This window comes from Lacerta agilis, chromosome 2 (assembly GCF_009819535.1).
Source record: "Lacerta agilis isolate rLacAgi1 chromosome 2, rLacAgi1.pri, whole genome shotgun sequence".
Taxonomy (NCBI): domain Eukaryota; kingdom Metazoa; phylum Chordata; class Lepidosauria; order Squamata; family Lacertidae; genus Lacerta; species Lacerta agilis.
Genome location: NC_046313.1, coordinates 116,809,205 through 116,829,557, shown reverse-complemented (window position 1 = coordinate 116,829,557; position 20,353 = coordinate 116,809,205). Strand labels below are relative to the sequence as shown.

General features: G+C 45.5%; 1 protein-coding gene across 3 annotated transcripts in view; it reads left to right on the top strand.

The window, feature by feature from the left end:
- Window positions 1–4,266: 4,266 nt before the first annotated feature.
- The window catches only part of LOC117042628, a 35,421-nt gene continuing 19,334 nt past the window's right edge, over window positions 4,267–20,353 (top strand). For 2 of the 3 annotated variants that reach the window (XM_033142178.1, XM_033142176.1), the window contains exons 1-8: window positions 4,267–4,379; window positions 8,507–8,648; window positions 10,510–10,590; window positions 12,858–12,940; window positions 15,392–15,518; window positions 16,289–16,369; window positions 17,659–17,983; window positions 18,928–19,247. In XM_033142178.1, coding sequence (XP_032998069.1) covers window positions 8,615–8,648; window positions 10,510–10,590; window positions 12,858–12,940; window positions 15,392–15,518; window positions 16,289–16,369; window positions 17,659–17,983; window positions 18,928–19,247 — 1,051 coding nt within the window. In that variant the 5' untranslated portion in view covers window positions 4,267–4,379; window positions 8,507–8,614. Of the gene's footprint in view, window positions 4,380–8,506; window positions 8,649–10,509; window positions 10,591–12,857; window positions 12,941–15,391; window positions 15,519–16,288; window positions 16,370–17,658; window positions 17,984–18,927; window positions 19,248–20,353 lie in introns of those variants that run through there. The other variant, XM_033142177.1, reaches the window with a different exon arrangement.

Here is a 20,353-nt window from a genome sequence, read left to right as displayed (position 1 = left end):
TTTATCCAGCCTGGCTTCCCTCTCTTTGCAAGGCCCTGTGGTGTTGTGTCTCAAACAAGTCACTGTGCTCAGTCAGTGAGAATAGGGAAAGTAAAGGTAAAGGGATCCCATTAGGTCCAGTCACGTATGACTCTGGGGTTGCAGCGCTCATCTCGCTTTATTGGCCAGGGGAGCCGGCGTACAGCTTTTCCGGGTCATGTGGACAGCATGAATAAGCCGCTTCTGGAAAACCAGAGCAGCTTCCATTTACCTTCCCACCGGAGCGGTACCTATTTATCTACTTGCACTTTGACATGCTTTCGAACTGCTAGGTTGGCAGGAGCAGGGACCGAGCAACGGGAGCTCGGGGATTCAAACCGCCGACCTTCTGATCGGCAAGCCCTAGGGCTCAGTGGTTTAGACCACAGCACCACCCACATCCCCTCAAGAATAATAGGGAAGTGGACTGTATATTATCCACCCTTCACTCTATGGGCGTAGCCGGGGGGGCGACTGCTCCCCCCCCCAAAAAAAATCAAGTCAATAAATAAAAATACTTAACTAAAAGTAGAAATAATCAGAATATTTGAAATTGAAATGATCGCTGAGGTACCACAATCTCCCTCTCAGGCGAGCAATTCCCTAGAAAAAGGCAGTGCTGATTGGTTCAAAATTGGGAAACGAGTACGACAAGGCTGTATATTGTCTCCCTGCTTATTTAACTTATATGCAGAATTCATCATGCAAAAGGCTGGGCTGGATGAATCCCCAACCGGAATTAAGATTGCCGGAAAAAATATCAACAGCCTCAGATATGCTGATGATACAACCTTGATGGCAGAAAGTGAGGAGGAATTAAAGAACCTTTAATGAGAGATTTCACTTTCTTGGGTTCCATGATCACTGCAGATGGTGACAGCAGTCACGAAATTGGAAGACGCCTGCTTCTTGGGAGAAAAGCAATGACAAACCTAGACAGCATCTTAAAAAGCAAAGACATCACCTTGCCGACAAAGGTCCGTATAGTTAAAGCTATGGTTTTCCCAGTAGTAATGTACGGAAGTGAGAGCTGGACCATAAAGAAGACTGATCGCCGAAGAATTGATGCTTTTGAATTATGGTGCTGGAGGAGACTCTTGAGAGTCCCGTGGACTGCAAGAAGATCAAAGCTATCCATTCTGAAAGAAATCAGCTCTGAGTGCTCACTAGAAGGACAGATCCTGAAGTTGAGGCTCCAGTACTTTGGCCACCTCATGAGAAGAGAAGACTCCCTAGAAAAGACCCTGATGTTGGGAAAGATGGAGGGCACAAGGAGAAGGGGACGACAGAGAATGAGATGGTTGGACAGTGTTCTCGAAGCTACTAACATGAGTTTGGCCGAACTGCGAGAGGCAGTGAAGGATAGGCGTGCCTGGCGTGCTCTGGTCCATGGGGTCACAAAAAGTCGGACACGACTGAACGACTGAACGACAACAAATGTAGCACATCGTTTTGTCCTTCGTTGAAATGTGTGGGCCGTTCTCTGCAGAACGCCAGAATTCAGGGTACTACAGCAGTGGGTCTAACTGGCCATCTCTCTTGTGCCACTTGTACTGCAGAGCAGTCATTCAAGACCTAGCAGAGGTGTAAAGCTGGGGTAGGCAACCTAAGGCCCATGGGCCACAAGCGGCCCACGGGGGGTCGTTTAACCAGCCCACGAGCCATCCCCGAACCGAGCTGCCCGCTTGGCGAGTCCCCGCACGCTGTGCTAAACCGGCGCAGCACGGCACGGGGACTCGCTTCTGCGGTGCTGAAAATCGCATTTGCACAGATACAGACACCGGAAATCGCATCTGCGCAGATGCAGATGCCGGAAATCGCAGGCACACGCGCTTACACGCACAATCCACCCCGCAGAGGGATCTCCACCGGAATGAACCAGCCCAGGCAAGGTAAACGTTGCCGACCCCTGGTGTAAAGACCCAGCTAAGGTCAACAATGCCATTGGCTTTGCTTACTGAGCGTGCACAGAAAAACTGCATTGGAAACTGAGAAGGAAGTTGTTAAGTCGTGGGTGGACACAGCAGACGACACAGTGATTTCCGAACAGCTCTTGTTTATTCGCAGGCTGGAACAGGACTGAGCTGAAGGGCTCAGCAACCTGCTTATATAGAACTCAGCTACAAAGCAACAGTAACAACTTTCTGCAGTTACCCAATCCCTGAACGTCAGTTTACAAACCTTCATTTGCATATGCGGACCTGAGTGAAAACTGCAGCAGAATGAACTATATACACACACACCCCTAGTGGCCTAGGGTGAGAACTTCAATACATAACAGAAGTGTTGAAGAAGTTTCCCATACTACTTGGTACCATCGGTCCATGTTTATTCCTGACAGGTCTTCCCAGTGTCTGGTTATGATGTTTCTGGCTGCTGAGAGTAGATGGATTACGAGTTCTTTGTGTTGTAAGTGGGCATTATTGTCTTGGAAGATGTTTAGTAAGACCAACCGGGACCTCTCTCACTGCCAAAGAAACACAAGCAAACAACAGAGAACCTGCACCATCAACGCTGACACCAAACCCTACATACATTAAGGAAAATAGAAACATCGTCACCCCACCTCACCCATCCCACCCACCTCCTTTCCCCCTTCACTCCCTAATGTCTCAAGAACCAAAACTGATTTGTAAAAATGTTACATGGGAAAAATGCGAGAGAGACATTGCACACACTTTTGTAAATCAAGAAAATCTTATAATAGAAAAAGAAAAAGAAAATTTTCCTCTTTTTTATTTAACTTCTGAAGTTTCAAATGACTGAAAATTTTGACAGGGGTCCCCCCCCAGAGCACTTGGGAAGAGCTGTCAACCTTCCTTTTTTTGCATTGGGAAACTTTCCCTTTTTTAGCAATGGGAAATGGCGCTGGAATAAGGGAATTTCCCGCAAAAAAGGTTGACAGCTATGCACTTGGGGTCAAAAGAAAGTAATTTAAAATAACTGTTGTTGAGAAAATAAATAATCCTGGCTATGCCCATGCTTCACCCTAAAGTCCCAGGATGGGTTACAACATTGAAACACAATCTGAAAAGAGTTTAAAGCATTTTACCATCGCAAACATAAGATGGGTCCTGGAATTATACTCCTCGAGTGTCAAAAGCAGGAGGCAGTAATGCTTCTGAAAACTGCAGGAGAGGAGAGGGCTCGGATCCTGTTTGCTGGTTTCCTACAGGCATCTGGGTTCATGGACATAACCAGGATTATGATTGGGGGGCAGGATATATGTTGGGGGGCAGGACACCCACCTGCCACCACCCTCTGTCTGGCTCCGTCTAGCAGATTCAGAATGAAATGCCTCAAGAACAGCTGCTTTAAATTACTTTCTTTTCACCCCAAGTGCTCAGAGAAACCTGTCAAAAACTTTTTATTTTTATTTATTTACTTGGATTGGGGGGGGGGGGAGGCTGCCACTCCCATGTCTGGATCAGAAGAGAAAGTGAAGGGGGTCAATTCTCTCTAGAAAGTTCAATAACAGGCGCTCAGCTAGAAAGAGGCAGTGTGGTGTAGTGGTTAGCCTGACGGTCTAAGACCTGGGAGACCAGGGTTCAAATCTCCACCCGGCCGTGAAACCCATTTGGTGATTCTGGGCCTGTCGCTATGGCACTCTGCCTAGCCCACCTCGCAGGGTCGTTGTGGGGAATTGCAGTTCGTCTAAGGAAAATATGCAACTTGTCCCTCTGGTCAGCCCCCTCATCCGTGGACTGGAAAGTAACCAATGTAGCAGCAATTTTTATAAATGGGAACCAGGGGAGATGCAATGCTTTCGAAGGCCAGTTGCTGGAAACCCCAGGAGAGTGTCTTGTGTGCCCGCCCCCGGACATTCAAAAGCATAGGTACTTCCAGCTATGTTGATCCATTCCAGCTAGCAGCCACCGGTAGCCCTCTCCCCCATGGATTTGTCGGACCCTCTTTTCAAAGCTATCCAAGCTGCTTCTTGTGGCAGTGAGTTCCACAGTTTTAGGTAAAAAAAGGTAAAGGACCACCGCTGTGCGGCATGAAGAAATTTTAACTGTGTGCTGCGGAGTGAGGAGTGGGAAGGGAAATGACTTTTTCTCCCCCCAGGAATACCCCTCTAGAAATGCAAGTTATGACTTTAACGCGTGGCGAATTGATCTCTGCCTTTTTAAAGAATTTGTATATAGAAACACCCTCGCTTAGCATCTCAGGGTTAAAGGAAGAAAGGCGGGCTTCCTAGACAGGCAGCAGCCGGGGCGAGCGGGGGGTGGAGGTGGGGGGTGCGTACGCCTTTGAAAAAAAAAAACACTTTCGCTTCCGGCCCGGCCCCCGCGTGGGAAAGGAGCGTCGGATTTTCCCACGCGTGGCTGCGCTAGCCCCGCCCCGTTCCCCGAGAGCGCCCGGTGAGTGCAAAGGGCATTTGGGGGGCAGGGGAAGCCCCCCAGGACAAAGAAAGAGGGCTTGGGGAAAGGGGGGGAGCCGAGGAATGGAGGACAAAGGCTAGGGAAGGAAGGGGAATGATTTCCGGTCCAAGGGCGGAGAGGGTGGGTGGCCGGAATTGGAAATTCCTACCGAGCGCCCATATTTTTTTGGGGGGGGGTGCCCTTTCTTTGCTCCTCGCTGCAGAGCAAAGGAGCCCCCACCCCTCTCCACCCCCACCCCCCACTCAGGGTTTTCCTCCCACTCCAGACCAGAAGCAGGATTGCATTGCAAAGCTGCTTCTATACCGAGTCGGATCCTTGGGTCCACCTAGCTCAATACTGTCTGCACAGGCCGGCAGCGGTCCTCCCCGGGGGGCAGGCAGGCAGAGGGTCTCTCTCCTTGTAGATGCCTGGGATTGGCAGCGAAACTTCATGCAACTGCTCCGCATGGGATGCTGCCTTATATTGAATCAGGCAATTCGTCTGCCCTAGCCCAATGCTGCCCGCACTGGCTGGCAGCGCCTCTCCAGGGTTTGCAGGCGGGGGGGGGCATCTCCAGGCCTACCTGTTCCAGCTGTTGGCAATCACAGGGGCTGTTTGGCTTGGCACACACACACACACACACACACACTTGGCCTTTGCTAGGCTCTGCAGTTCAGCAGACACACAACTCGCAGGGATGGATGAATACAGCAGTGTTTTTCAACCACTGTTCCGCGGCACACTAGTGTGCCGCGAGATGTTGCCTGGTGTGCCGTGGGAAAAATTGAAAAATTCAAGAGAATTACTTTATATATAGTCAATATAGGCACAGAGTTAATTTTTTTAACATTTTCTAATGGTGGTGTGCCTCGTGATTTTTTTCATGAAACAAGTGTGCCTTTGCCCAAAAAAGGTTGAAAAACACTGGAATACAGTCCTCTGGCGAACAGAACCCTGCGCAGAAAGGTTGCGGCGTAATTGAGACGGTTTCCGTTCAGAGAAAAAAGGCAAGTAAAAGGTGGCAGGAAGTTTATGAAAGGTGACACCTGGCTTGAGAGCAGTACATGTGAAAAGGATCTAGGAGTCTTGGTAGACCACAAACTTGACATGAGTCAACAGTGTGGTGCAGCAGCTAAAAAAGCCAATGCAATTCTGGGCTGCATCAATAGGAGTATAGCATCTAGATCAAGAGAAGTAATAGTACCACTGTATTCCGCTCTGGTCAGACCTCACCTGGAATACTGTGTCCAGTTCTGGGCACCACAGTTCAAGAAGGATACTGACAAGCTGGAAGGTGTCCAGAGGAGGGCAACCAAAATGGCCCAAGGCCTGGAAACGATGCCTTATGAGGAACGGCTTAGGGAGCTGGGTATGTTTAGCCTGGAGAAGAGAAGGTTAAGGGGCGATATGATAGCCATGTTCAAATATATCAAAGGATGTCATATAGAGGAGGGAGAAAGGTTGTTTTCTGCTGCTCCAGAGAAGCGGACACGGGGCAATGGATTCAAACTACAAGAAAGAAGATTCCACCTAAACATTAGGAAGAACTTCCTGACAGTAAGAGCTGTTTGACAGTGGGATTTGCTGCCAAGGAGTGTGGTGGAGTCTCCTTCTTTGGAGGTCTTGAAGCGGAGGCTTGACAGCCATCTGTCAGGAATGCTTTGATGGTGTTTCCTGCTTGGCAGGGGGTTGGACTGGATGGCCATTGTGGTCTCTTTCAACTCTAGGGTTCTATGAAGGCTTTTCCTCTGTCTCTCCTAATGCAAGAACTCATGAAATGTTGGAAGACTCGGGAGGGAGAATCTTCCTGCAGCGCATGGTTAAACTGTGGAACCCCCTCCCCCAGGAGGCAGAGATGGCCACCAACGTAGACAGCTTTAAAAGAAGACGAGACAAATTCATGGAGGAGGAGAGGGCGGTCCATGGCTAGCGGCCAGGATTGCTGTAATCTTCCTTTATGGCCAGAGGCAGCGATTCTTCTGGGTATCAGTTAACTGAAGCCACAGGAGGGGAGAAGGGCTCTTATGCTCGGATCCTGTCCGCGGTTCTCCCACAGGCATCCACTTTGAGAACAGGATGTTGGACTAAATGGGCCATTGGCCTCATCCTGCAAACTCTTGCTGTTTTCTTCTACCACCTTGATATATATATATTTTATGAAACTGCAGATTATAAATCTGTAAATGAGTAGTAGTTTCCTTTTAAAATGTATATATGCCCACCCTTCAATAATGTGCTTTTCCCGCACCAGGTGTAAACTTTTTGTTCAGATTCAACTAATGTTTACTCGGTGTAGACCCACTAAAATTAAGGGATTGAAGTTGGTCATGATTAATCAGTTCAAGGGATACAAAAGTTACCGTATTTTTTGCTCCATAAGACTCACTTTTTTCCTCCTAAAAAGTAAGGGGAAATACCTGTGTGTCTTATGGAGCGAATGGTGGTCCCTGGAGCTGAATTGGAGCAGATTGTGCTTTTTATTTTACAAAGAGAAAAGGGAGTGTTGAAAGGACCCCGCTAAGCAGCTGTTCAGCAGGAGATCGGGAGAGAGATAAGAGTCCTGGCTCCCTTTCAGCCCCGCCCTCCTTTGTTGAATGTGCTGCAGAGGGAGGTTGTTTGTTTCCCCAGGACATGTGACTGGCTGATTAGATTATCTGTCTGAAAACAGTAGAAATGGCTCCCTTTCCTTAAGATGTTTCAGAAATGTGAGTTAAACCCCATAAAAATGGGGCTTTCCCTCTTTGCTTTTCCCCCTTTGCAAAAGGAGCTTTGCTTTTCCCCCTTTGCAAAAAAAGCTGCAAAACCTTTAGCTGATCCTCAAAACAAAAACAAAAAAAACCCCTAGGGCTTTTCCCTTTGCAAAAAAAGCTGCAAAACTTTTAGCTGATTCTCAAAAAAGGCCTTTTGCCTTTGCAAAAACAGCAGCAAAACCTTTAGCTGATCCTCCAAAAAAACAACAACCCCGAAACCCCAGGGCTTTTCCCTTTGCAAAAAAAGCTGCAAAACTTTTAGCTGATCCTCAAAAACAAAACAAAAAACAAAACAAAACAGGGCTTTTAGAGGAGGAAAACCAGAAAAATATTTTTTTTCCTTGTTTCCTCCTCTAAAAATGAGGTGCGCCCTATGGTCCGGAGCGTCCTATGGAGCGAAAAATACGGTAGTTGAATGCAAGACAGATTATACTACTGCTTCTTCATATATATATATACAGGTGAAACTCGAAAAATTAGAATATCGTGGAGAGGTTCATTTCTTTCAGTAATTCAACTTAAAAGGTGAAACTAATATATGAGATAGACTCGTGACATGCAAAGCGAGATATGTCAAGCCTTTATTTGTTATAATTGTGATGATTATGGTGTGCAGCTGATGAGAACCCCAAATTCACAATTTCAACTTTGGGGTTTTCATCAGCTGTGCGCCATAATCGTCACAATTATAACAAGCAAAGGCTTGACATATCTCGCTTTGCATGTCACGAGTCTATCTCGTATATTAAACTTCAGTAGCTAATGAAAACAATTGCTTACATAAATGGACTTTTCCACGATATTCTAATTTTTCAAGTTTCACCTGTATATATATATATATATAAAGTTTATGTAAACTAGCTCAGGAATATGGTGGAATGGCTGTATGAAAACATGGGTTTAATATTAAACAAAAGTAAGGTTTAGATGCAACACCAGGAAGCACTTTTTCAGATATGCAGGTGACGAATACTGTTCCCGGCATCCCTGAAATCACCGGATGGAAGAATGTTTTTAGCAGCACCCGAACTTCGGAACTCCCTGCCACTTGACAGGAGCCTTCACTGTACTTTTTTCGGCACCTGCTGAAAACGTTTTCGTTTAGGCGGGCCTTTTCAGACCTGTAGAGCGTGGGTGTCTGTTTTTCAACCTGCTTATCGTCGGTTTTAATCGTTACTTCCTGAACGTTTTCGATAGTTGCCTTTAATGGTAACAATTGTTTTATTCTTTTCGTAAGCTGCTACATTCTTTCGCCGCGATTCCTGCAAAGCAGGGGGTTGGACTAGGTAACCCATCGTGTCTCTTCCAGCTCTGCAATTCTACAATACGAACACTGTTCTGCGTCTGGTGAGAACTGCGTGCTTTTTTTCCTTTCAGCTTCCTGTTTCCTTAAAGGAGGTTCAATTCACCAAGGAGGAGGAAGAGGAAGAAACAAGAGTGGGCTCTGCTGAGTCCAGGCCAAAGAACTCTCTGTACAGGGGAGTCATGCTGGAGGATGATAGGGATGTGGACTCTCTAGGTAAGAATCCCCTTTTCCCCGCTTCCGATAGATCAAAACAGCCTTCCTCCATGTTGGATGTTTTGGACTACAACTCCCATCATTCCTGATTGCCAGCCAGGCTGTCTTGGGCCAGGCTGATGGGAACTGTAGTCCAAAACATCCAGACAGCACCCATGTTTGGGTACCCTGATTTAGAGAATTCCTGTTTTTATCTTGCATTTCTAGCAAACGTTCCCCACCCACCTAGGTTGTTGTTGTTCAGTCGTTCAGTCGTGTCCGACTCTTCGTGACTCCATGGACCAGAGCACGCCAGGCACCCCTATATTTCACTGCCTCCCGCAGTTTGGCCAAACTCATGCCAGTCGCTTCGAGAACACTGTCCAACCATCTCATCCTCTGTCGTCCCCTTCTCCTTGTGCCCTCCATCTTTCCCAACATCAGGGTCTTTTCTAGGGAGTCTTCTCTTCTCATGAGGTGGCCAAAGTACTGGAGCCTCAACTTCAGGATCTGTCTTTCTAGTGAGTACTCAGGGCTGATTTCTTTGAGAATGGATAAGTTTGATCTTCTTGCAGTCCATGGGACTCTCAAGAGTCTCCTCCAGCACCATAATTCAAAAGCATCAATTCTTCGGCGATCAGCCTTCTTTATGGTCCAGCTCTCACTTCCGTACATTACTACTGGGAAAACCATAGCTTTAACTATACGGACCTTTATAGGCAAGGTGATGTCTTTGCTTTTTAAGATGCTGTCTAGGCTTGTCATTGCTTTTCTCCCAAGAAGCAGGCGTCTTCTAATTTCATGACTGCTGTCACCATCTGCAGCGATCATGGAACCCAAGAAGACGAACTAAGTTTGTTCTTGGTATAAGCTTTCGTGTGTATCTGAAGAAGTGTGCATGCACACGAAAGCTCACACCAAGAACAAACTTAGTTGGTCTCTAAGGTGCTACTGGAAGGAATTTTTTATTTTTGTTTTGGAATAATAAAGATATGGTACCCCTTGATCAATGAATCGACAGTGTGACAACACTCGCAGCTTATGAACAGACTGCTTACTGACTTGGTTTGGCTAAATGGGACAACAGGTGGAATGAGTTTATGCAGAATGTAAGGCTATTAACTTCTACGTATGTATTAGGATAATAAGAATGTATGGGAGTACAGTTGTGCCTCGGCTCCCGAACGCCTTGGGAGTCGAACATTCCGGCTCCCGAATGATTGAAAGCCGGAAGTGAGTGTTCCGGTTTTTGAACTTTCTTTTGGGAGCCGAACATCCAACGGGTCTTCCGTGGATTCCGATTGGCTGCAGGACCTTCCTGCAGCCAATCAGAAGCTGCGCTTTGGTTTCCGAACGTTTCAGAAGTCGAATGGACTTCCGGAACGGATCCGTTCGACTTCCGAGGTACGACTGTATTGCATTTTTGTACATATATATTTTTGTCCCCCCCCCCTTTTCTTCCCTCTGTTGGTCTTTATAATTGATTTTTTTCTGATAAAGTATTAATGTTAAAAATCGATACTAGCCTCCACAGAAGCAGTGCTTCTGAATCCCAGTTGCTCAGAGTTGCAGGAGGGGTGAATTTAGTTGTGCTCACATCTTGCTTACGGGCTTCCCATTGGGGAACAACAACAACAAACAACAAACAGCAACAACAATAATAATAATAATATATACCCCACCCATCTGGGTGAGTTTCCCCAGCCAATCTTGGCAGCTCCCAACAGAATATTAAAACCATGTGAGAACAGGATGCTGGACTAGATTGGGCATCGGCCTGATCCAGCAGCCTATTCTCACGCTCTCATTTCTCTGGGTATGTGTGTGTTGGGCACCCCAGAGAATCTGCAGAAACAGCCTGGTTTATTTTTGTCTTTTAAAGAAGGACCTCTGATTCCACGGCCACAACTCATCTCCTGGTTGAAAGAAGTAGAGGAGCAATTTGTCCGGGACGGATCTGCAGGTAGGGGGCTTTTGACTTGTGCTGGGACTCCGCTCACGTCTGGTTCCCTTGGCGTGCAATGGAGGGGGGCCAAGCTCATTCTGGGGGTTCATTAGGCAAGGAACTGAAAATCACACTGCCGTTGAGACAGATCTATGGTGCGGCCAGATTTGGAATACAGCGTGCAGTTCTGGCTGCCTCCCCTCAAATTGATAATAATAATAATAATGTCCTTCTGATATAATGCCCTGCTTGGGGTTTGTGTGTGCGTTTTATATGCGAAAGATCAGAGGCAACTCAGATAAAATGCTATATGACGAAAGGAGCAGGCGGCCTTTGGGTTTGGACTCCGTCTGACCCTTAGGTTTCCCTCCCCTTATGGTTTTGATTTAAGGGCTACTACTAAAATGAGGCTGCATTTTAAATTTTAAATTGTATTTTAACCCGTATTTTAATTAACTGTTTCTTCTTTTCTTTTACGTTTTATTGTAATTTTTTTATTTTTTATTTTTTTTCAGTTAAATCGTTTATTTATCAGATATACAATGTTTGGCAAAAGTGTACATTAAACATTCCGGATACAAATGAAAATTAAAAAAAACAATTACAATTGCTATATTTGCTTAGTTTTGTTATTACCCCTAACGGGTATCCAATTCTATACATTTTATTGTAATTTTATTAGTGTTAGCCGCCCTGTGCCCGGTTCTGGCCGGGGAGGGCGGGGTATAAATAAAAATTTATTTATTTATTTATTTATTATGTAGAGCCCAAGTTGTTTGCGGTTCTTCTTAATAAAAGAAGTTAGCCCTTCAGTTGAAACGCTGAAGAAAATGGATATGCGAGAACCATTGTTGGCATCTGTTTGTCTTGAAAAACAGTGGAGTGCGCCTGTGGGGTGGGGTGGGGGGGTTGAAGTCGAGTTGGCAGCACCAAAGTGACCTCCTGGGAAATAACTTATTATTATTATTATTATTATTATTATTATTAATCGTTTATACCCTGCCCATCTGGCTGGGTTTCCCCAGCTACTCTGGGCGGCTCCCAACAGAGTATTAATAATAATAATAAAGCAATAAAACATTAAACATTAAAAACTTCCCTAAACAGTGCTGCCTTCAGGTGTCTGCTAAAACCAGGGTGGATTTGATTTAAATCAAACTGATTTAAATCACGATTTAAATTTTTAAAAATCCAATATTTTTTAAAATCCGATTTTTTAAAATTTAAATCCACCCTGAGCCTTACTGACTAGTGATTTAAATCATGATTTAAATCAGTTTGATTTAAATCAAATCCACCCTGGCTAAAACTCAGATAGTTCTTTATCTCCTTGACATCTGATGCGAGGGCGTTCTACAGGGCAGGCGCCACCACCGAGAAGGCCCTCTGCCTGGTTCCCTGTATGTAACCTCGCTTCTCGCAGGGAGGGAACCACCAGAAGACCCTCGGAGCTGGACCTCAAAAGGACATTGCAGGGTTCAGAAAGGTTTATTTATTTCATGTTACTGAGAAAAGGGCAGCCGGAATAATCGAAAGGATGAAGCAACTCATCCTGAGAAGAAAAGTTGCAGCGTTTGGGACCTTTTAGCTTAGAGAAAAGGCAAGTAAGAGGCTTTATTCAGGTGTCTAAAGGGCTGTCCCATGGAAGATGGATCAAGCTTGTTTTCTTCTGCCCAGGAGGGTAAGACTCGAACCCATGACCTCAAGTTACAAGAAAGGAGATTCCGACTAAACATCAGGAAGACCTTTCTGACAGTAAGAGCTGTTTGACAGTGGAACAGTCTCCCTTTGAGAGGTTGTGGACTCTCCTTCCTTGGAGGTTTTTAAGCAGAGGTTGGATGGCCATCTGTCGTGGAGGCTTTAGATGAGATTCTGTATTGCAGGGGGTTGGACTAGAGGACCCTTGGGGTTCCTCCCAGTTCTACAATTCTGTTATTCTAAGATTATAAGATGAAACATGGCATGAAGAGAGTAGGGGCAGAACCTGGCTTGCCAATCTCCCACAGGCGTCTGGTGGGCCACAGTGAAAACAGAATGTCTAATTTTCATTTATGTATAAATGTTGTAAACCAGTCTGATATTTTTGAAACAAATAGCGTCATGTAAATATTTATCTCAGCAAATATATAGACCAAATCAAATGCCCAATCCCAAACGCTGCAGCCTCTCCTCAGGGGAGTCGCACCTTAAATTGTGCCCCGCAGCAAATAGGGTGACGGGCTTCTCAAGCAAGCGACGCTGAAAATACCTTCGCTGGTGTGCTTTTCTTCTTGTCACCCTGACAGGCAGGGGACAAACGTCACTGACGCGTTCCGGATCCTTTCCTCCTTGTGGCGAAGTGGAAAGAGCTGCTTTGCACCCTGTGCAGGTAGGGGAGGGATCCACGTTGAGCGGAGGTGGTTGCCCCGGGAGGGTTGCTCCTCCCACTTGCTTCAGAGGCGGGGCTATGCAAATAGGTTCCTTCCCTCCTTCGGTGGGAGGAGCCTCCCCCACTCCAGTTGAGTCCCCCACAAAATTTCAGGGTTTTGCGACTTGGTATGGTCAGTTTGAGTTATGTGCCGACTGAAACTGGTGAGTAAATCTGCAGCCCCGTGCATTGCGCCGCAAGTCACCTGGGTGGCTCCGAGAGTCAAAATGGCACACCGTGCGACGCATGAGTAAAATTGCTTTAGGGAAAAAAAACCTTGCAAAAAAACCAACAACTTGCAACTAGACATTCCGTAACCGAGGTTTAAGGCTCCATTTGGTGAACAGCTTACATATCTGAGTTTCTAACATTGGGCTTCCACTGATCCTTTAGGGGGATCCTTCTGCAACAGAAGGATGTAAGATCATTGGCCCATCTTGCCCAGCATCCTGTTCTCACGGCGGCCAACCAGATGCATTGTGGGAAACCAGCAAGAGAATTTGAGCGCAGCTCCTCACTGTGTGCGGAGTTCTTTGTAACAGTGTTTTGCAGTGAGAGCCAGTGTGGTGTAGTGGTTAAGAGCGGTAGACTCGTAATCTGGGGAACCGGGTTCGCGTCTCCACTCCTCCACATGCAGCTGCTGGGTGACCTTGGGCTCGTCACACTTCTCTGAAGTCTCTCAGCCCCACTCACCTCACAGAGTGTTTGTTGTGGGGGAGGAAGGAAAAGGAGAATGTTAGCCACTTTGAGACTCCTTTGGGTAGTGATAAAGCGGGATATCAAATCCAAACTCTTCAAATCCAAACTCTTCTTCTGTTGCGAACTATCACGGGGTGCATGGTTCAAACTGTGGAATTTGCTCCCAGTCGGACTGGGCTGGGGAGGAGGAGTGCTGAAGACCGCCTCCTCATCCTGACCCTCCGAGGGAGGAGGAAGAGGAAGACAGTTTAGATTTACAACAGGGGTTTGAGGGAGGTCACAGCTCGGAGGCAGATGAGGGGCAAAGTTAGAAAATGATGAGAGCAGCAGCTGGCTGACCAGTTGTCACTAGAAAGCATCCTGGATCCTCCATCTCCCAGAATCCGGCGAGCCTTAAAAGTAGGAGAGTAAAGAGCTCCAAGACAGAGGGCACTTAGCAGCAGCCGTAGAGGAGGTGATGATGATGATGATGATGGGTGAGGACGTGGGAATGACGGGCGATTCACTCGGGACAACGCCATTGTCCAAGAGGCTGGATTCTATGGCTTTGAAATGAAAAAGGACTGTAAGAAACTTTTCTTTTTCTTTATACTTCCCTGGGCAACCAGCTGGGAGACGCAGACGGCATGCAGACAGTCCCACAGGAAACAAAAAATAAAATTTAAAAAAATCCTTCCATTAGCACCTTAGAGACCAACTAAGTTTGTTCTTGGTATGAGCTACGGCAGACCAACATGGCTACCTACCTGTAACTAGTCCCACAGGAGGCAGTGTTGGCTGCCAAAGTTTAAAAGAGGATTAGACAGATTCATGGAGCGACAGGCCGCAATGCTTCTGAATACCAGTTGCTGGAAACGACAGAAATGGAGAGAGCTGCTGTGCTCTGGTCCTACTTACTGGTTTCCCACAGGCATCTGGTTGGGCACTGTGAGAACAGGATGCTGGAACAGGTGGACCAGTGACCTTATCTGACTGGGACAACTCATTCAAATGGGTGACAGATAAATAATAATATTAATAATAATTATGGTATTTCTGTATAGTGGGGGAAGTTATTGTTGTTGTTGTTATTATTATTATTATTATTATTATTATTATCCAGCAAGCTGTTCTTTTGTTTTGTTCTTTTCCTTTTCTGCTATTGCTTTGGTGAATTGTGGCTGTTGTTGTTGTTGTTGTTGTTCCGCCCATCTGACTGGGTTGCCCCAGCCACTCCGGGCAACTTCCAGCACTATACAGAAATACCATAAAACACCAGAAATTGAAAACATAGTCAAAACAAAATAAAAAATATTAAAAAAAATCCTTCCAGTAGCACCTTGGAGACCAACTAAGTTTGTTCTTGGTGTGAGCTTTCGTGTGCATGCACACTTCATAGAATCATAGACTCATAGAGTTGGAAGAGACCACAAGGGCCATCCAGTCCAACCCCCTGCCAAGCAGGAAACACCATCAAAACATTCCTGACAGATGGCTGTCAAGCCTCCGCTTAAAGACCTCCAAAGACCACTTCTTCAGATACACGAAAGCTCATACCAAGAACAAACTTAGTTGGTCTCGCCTAAGGTGCTACTGGAAGGAATTTTTTTAATTTTTAATTTTGTTTCGACTACAGCAGACCAACACGGCTACCTACCTGTAACTTAAAAACATAGGGGAAAAAAAACCTAGGACAATGGTAGATATTTCTGTAATTCTTTCTTCTTCTTTTAGGGTCTGGTGTCCTTTGAGGAGGTGGCTGTGATTTTCACGGAGGAGGAGTGGGCTCTGCTGGATCCAGGCCAAAGGGCTCTGTACAAGGAAGTCATGCTGGAGAACTACCAGAATGTGGCCTCTCTGGGTAAGGACCCCGTTTCCCCTTTTTGGATAGACCTCCTGTGACTCTCACTGTTGTTGTTGTTGTTCAGTCGTTCAGTCGTGTCCGACTCTTTGTGACCCCATGGACCAGAGCACGCCAGGCACCCCTATCCTCCACTGCCTCCCACAGTTTGGCCAAACTCATGCCAGTCACTTCAAGAACACTGTTTAATACTTTTAAACAAGACTGCCGTGTTATTATTTTAAGAGGGAAATAAAAAAAAGGGGGAAACGTACCAAGAACAATCCAGACTGGATTGCTTAACTTAAATGATTCTAACGAATCCCTCAGCTTTCTTCCAGCAATCTGCAAGGGAATGGGCTCTGCTGCTTGCTCACTAGCGTGAGTGAGGAAGAGTTATATTTAATCAATATATCCTCTCCTACCTTCCTTAACATTCGCACACTTTGGAGGTGGTGGGCTGGTCCGAACAGGAAGTCCGCTCTCTTCTCTGCTAAGGGGAACTGTGAGAGGAACAGAGCTGACTTGTCCTCCTGGGTTCTTGCCTCGCATTGCCGGACGAAGAGCTTGAACTCCCAGCTCAGTTTAATGCCTAAATCAGGGCAGAACGAGAGCGAGGCAAGAGGATTAGATACAAGGCAAGGCGCAAGCTAAGATGCCGATCCAACAAGCAACGCTCCCAACTGCACCTTCCTTTTATTTATTTATTTGCCTTCTTATTGTTTCTGAATAATTTTGCAGCCACGAGTACCGTAAGTAAGAACTTAATATTTCTTCATTGTCCCTCAAAGAAGGACCTCTGGTGCCCAAATCTGATCTCGTCTCCTTGCTTGAAGAAAAAGAAGACCTGTGTGGCCAGGAGACCTTGACAGGTAGGTCTGTAGATATTTTTGAGTCCGTACAATTTATCGCCGGAAATTTATACCTCAGTTAAATATAGGCCTGGGGAAATATAGGCCTGGGGAAACCCACCTGATAACTGAGGGGTTTCAGAGCAAAGCCTACCTTTTCAAGCTGTGGTTTTTAAAAGCCTTGAGTTTTATAGACGCAGCATTTGGAAGCCTTTTTTTTGCGTTGCTTTTAGCAGGGTCTTGAAGAGGTGGAAGCAGCCAGCATCTTGTGAATCTTTAGAATAATTAGAATAATAATTTATTGGCCAAGTACATTTTTCAATATACTTGGAATTTGCTTTGGCTACATTACAATGTAAAAGACATTATACAAACAATAGTAATTTACAGAGCAAGAGCCGAGGCTGCCCTTCTCGGCGCCTCTTAAGCTGTGGCGGTTGAGTGTAGGCCCGCCTCCTAGGGCCGATGGATTTATATTATATTATGTATATTTTAATTTTATACAGTAGAACCTCTGTCGTCGAACGTAATCGAATCCGGAAGACAGTTCAACTTCCGAAACGTTCAACAACCGAGGCGCAATTGCCAGTTGGCAATTGCAATTCAGAAAATGGAGAAACGCTTCTCGGACGCCATTCGACTTCCGAGGTGCGTTCGAAAACGGAAGCATTCACTTCCAGGTTTTCGGCGTTCGAAAGCCAAAATGTTTGACTTCCAAAGCGTTTGACAACCGAGGTTCCACTGTGTTGTAAATAAAGTCAGAGAGCACACACACACACACACACACACAAACAAACAAACATATTTACACACTTAATTATCTAGTGTAAACCAATTTGAGATCTTTCAGATAGTAAGCATGGAATAGATAATACATGGAATAGATAAATATGTGAGTTGGACATTCCCCCAGCCTTTGTGGTCATATCACAGCCCCCATCATCTCCCATTGGCCTGGGAGAGAATAAAGGACGGACAAAAGAGCCAATCAGCTGTGCTGGGGGCTGGATCAAGGCCGTTGGTTGGCATTACAAACATTAGCACTTCCTTTGGCTTCCATTTATTGTCAGGCGCAGCTCTCCTAGCAAGCAACCCTCCTGGCTGAACCATTTTCCCAATTAATTTTCCATGAACTGCAAATCAACCAGCAGGATCTAATTTGTGGCAGGATTGGTGCCCCCAGCAAGACTTAGAAAGCATGTCCAGTCAGAGCCATTTTTTTATTGTTAGTCTTTACATGATGGAATTGTCCGCAATTCATTTTGTTTCCTCCTTTGCGCTTATGTCCAGTTTCTTTCTTTGTCTTTCAGCCGGGGATGTTTGGGAGACGGACAGCGAAAGCAAAGCTCCTCCGGCATCCGAGGAAGCCAAGAATGGCCCGGAGAAGGATGTTGGGCCTCAAGGGGGAGCGAAGGAGCAGGAAGGAAATAAAAACAAGGAGAAGAAGAAGAAACCCGCTGCTCTCTTGGATAGCGACTGCTATGAAGTTCCGGTCCACCCCAAAACTCGTAGGAGGCAGAGGAAGAAAGAGTGCCCAGCCTGCGGGAAAAGATTCGCTCGTAATTCAACGCTCAACGGCTACACAAAAAGCCGAATAGGAGAGATACCATGTCTGGAGTGTGGGAGCAGGCTCAGGTGAGGTTCTCCTTCTGGCGATGCTCAAGTGATCCGTTTCCAGTGGTTATTTCATGTAGATCTGTGGATCAAGCTTTCTCTCCTCTCAAGTGGAGCTGCTGAAGCTAACGGTGGTTTCTATGCAGGGTTTTTTTAAATATAACCTCCCCCCCTTAACGCACCACACTGTATTGGGAGTATAGGCAAAAGCATGTATCATACAGATACACAAGGCTGTGGGTCATGCACATCTTCCATAATATATGCATTATTATTATTATTATTATTATTATTATTAACAAAAGAGTGACCAAATAATAAACTAAACGCTGTCGGAATTCATCCACGAACTCTCTTCAGCCCTCGAGACTCAGCCATACTAAAGGGTATTGTAAGGACGTTCAGTGGTTGCTCATGAGAAATCAGCCGAACGCAGAACTTCTAAAATAAGTTCTTTATTGTGCAAAGTATTTACAGTGGAGCAAAAGTTCAAACGTCCATCTCATCCCTCCGCAGATTCCGGGAATGAACCCTTCCGGTTCTTTGTCCAGCAAAAGAGGCACGGGATCCTGAACCCCGCCTCCCCCTTCCACGTCTTTCCTATCTACGAACTCGGGGCACGGGAAACTGTCCCTGTTCCCCGCTTCCCCCTTGGTGCTCGGGCTCTGCGATCCCTTCACAGCCCCTGCGCCGACTTCCTGTCTCCAACTCCCCTTCCCCACTAGAGGAACGGTCGCTTCCTCCTGAGGAAGGGGATGACGAACTGGTGAACAAAGGGGGTGGTTCCCTGTACTGCAAGCGATCCCGGGATGCTACCTGCCGTGGGGAGGGGGGTTTCCTGACAGGTATTCACATCTCCGCTACCTGCGCAAAGGTGAACTGAGCGGGTGGCACAAACTAGCTAGTTTATTGCGTTTGTTTCTTGCACAACAACCATAGTTTCTCGCTCTTTCCCGTTGCCGTAGGTGGACAAGGGAGGAGACCCAGAAAATGCTCTGCATAATAGCGCACAGCCCCGGCATAAAGGTGTTCATGAGCAGCAGCTCGGCTACCAACGAAAGGTACTGGAGAGCCTTGCAGATCGATATGCTCGCCGAGGGGTACGTCCGGTCCACCTGCCAGCTCCGTGCCAAATGGAAGCGCCTGAAGATCGACTTCTTCAACCAGGGCTTAAAGGCGGCCGACGGAGACGTCCGGGTGAGGCACCCCCCTCCCTTCTATAAAGAAGTGACTTCCATCTGGCTTGCAGCTGGGAAGCCCCCTTTTGGGGAACGGAAAAAGCCTGGTAAGTTTTTAAAAGGGGGAAACCTGATTTGCAGGGTTCCCTCCCCTTTTTGCCAATTATTTTGTATTAATTTTCCAAATTTTTAACAGATTGGCAACAAATTAATTCAAATTTAACATGAATTTAAAAGTTGACTATTCACCCCCCCTTTAATATCCTTCTTCCCCCCCCCTTTGCTGCTCATAATGAAGTACTTTTTATTTATTATTTTTTAAATTTAAAATAAGCCTTTATTAAATTTGTGATTTTTTTTTTAAAAAAAAGGATTTCAAACATAAAACAAAACAAAACATTAAATCTTACATCACACAAATAATAACAGGCATAAATTTACAATAGTCTCTTTCAAATTATACATCAAATTTAAAATATGACTTCATATTGCTTCTACAACGGTTTTCTTAGTATAATACTCATTTCATTACTGTAACTAATAATTTAATTACTCTCATTCTTAAAAACAAACAAAAAACAACAAAAAACAAAATTTTATATAGTTTAAATTCCCCACGTGCGTAACTTAATCTAAGCAAATCATTAGTTCCGTTTTCAAGCCTCCTTTTCCTATTCTTCCACATATTTCCATTCTGCTTTTGTTTTCTGTTTTTGTATATCTCTCATTGCCGCTGTCATCCTTGCTAAATTCATATATTCTATATACTTTTTATTCATATATTCATATACTTTTTATTTCTAATACTTTCCCACGCGTTCTATTTCCATCAACTGTGCTTGTTCAATTCCTGCTTAGACTTTTATCTATCTTCCCAGTTGATCAAGTAATCTTCTTTTATCCCATCCATATAAATCATTAGTCTTAATTTTAAATCGTATTTCCTCCAGTGCTACATTCACCGTGCCTTTATGCGTTCGCAGCATTCTAATTAATAATTCTAATTACAGTGGAAGTTCGGTTGTCGAACGCAATCCGTTCCGGAAGACCGTTCGACTTCCGAAACATTCGACAAACCAAGGTGTAATAATAATAATAATAATAATAATATAATTTATTATTTATACCCCGCCCATCTGACTGCGTTTCCCCAGCCACTCTGGGCGGCTTCCAACAGAATATTAAAATACAATTATCTATTAAACATTAAAAG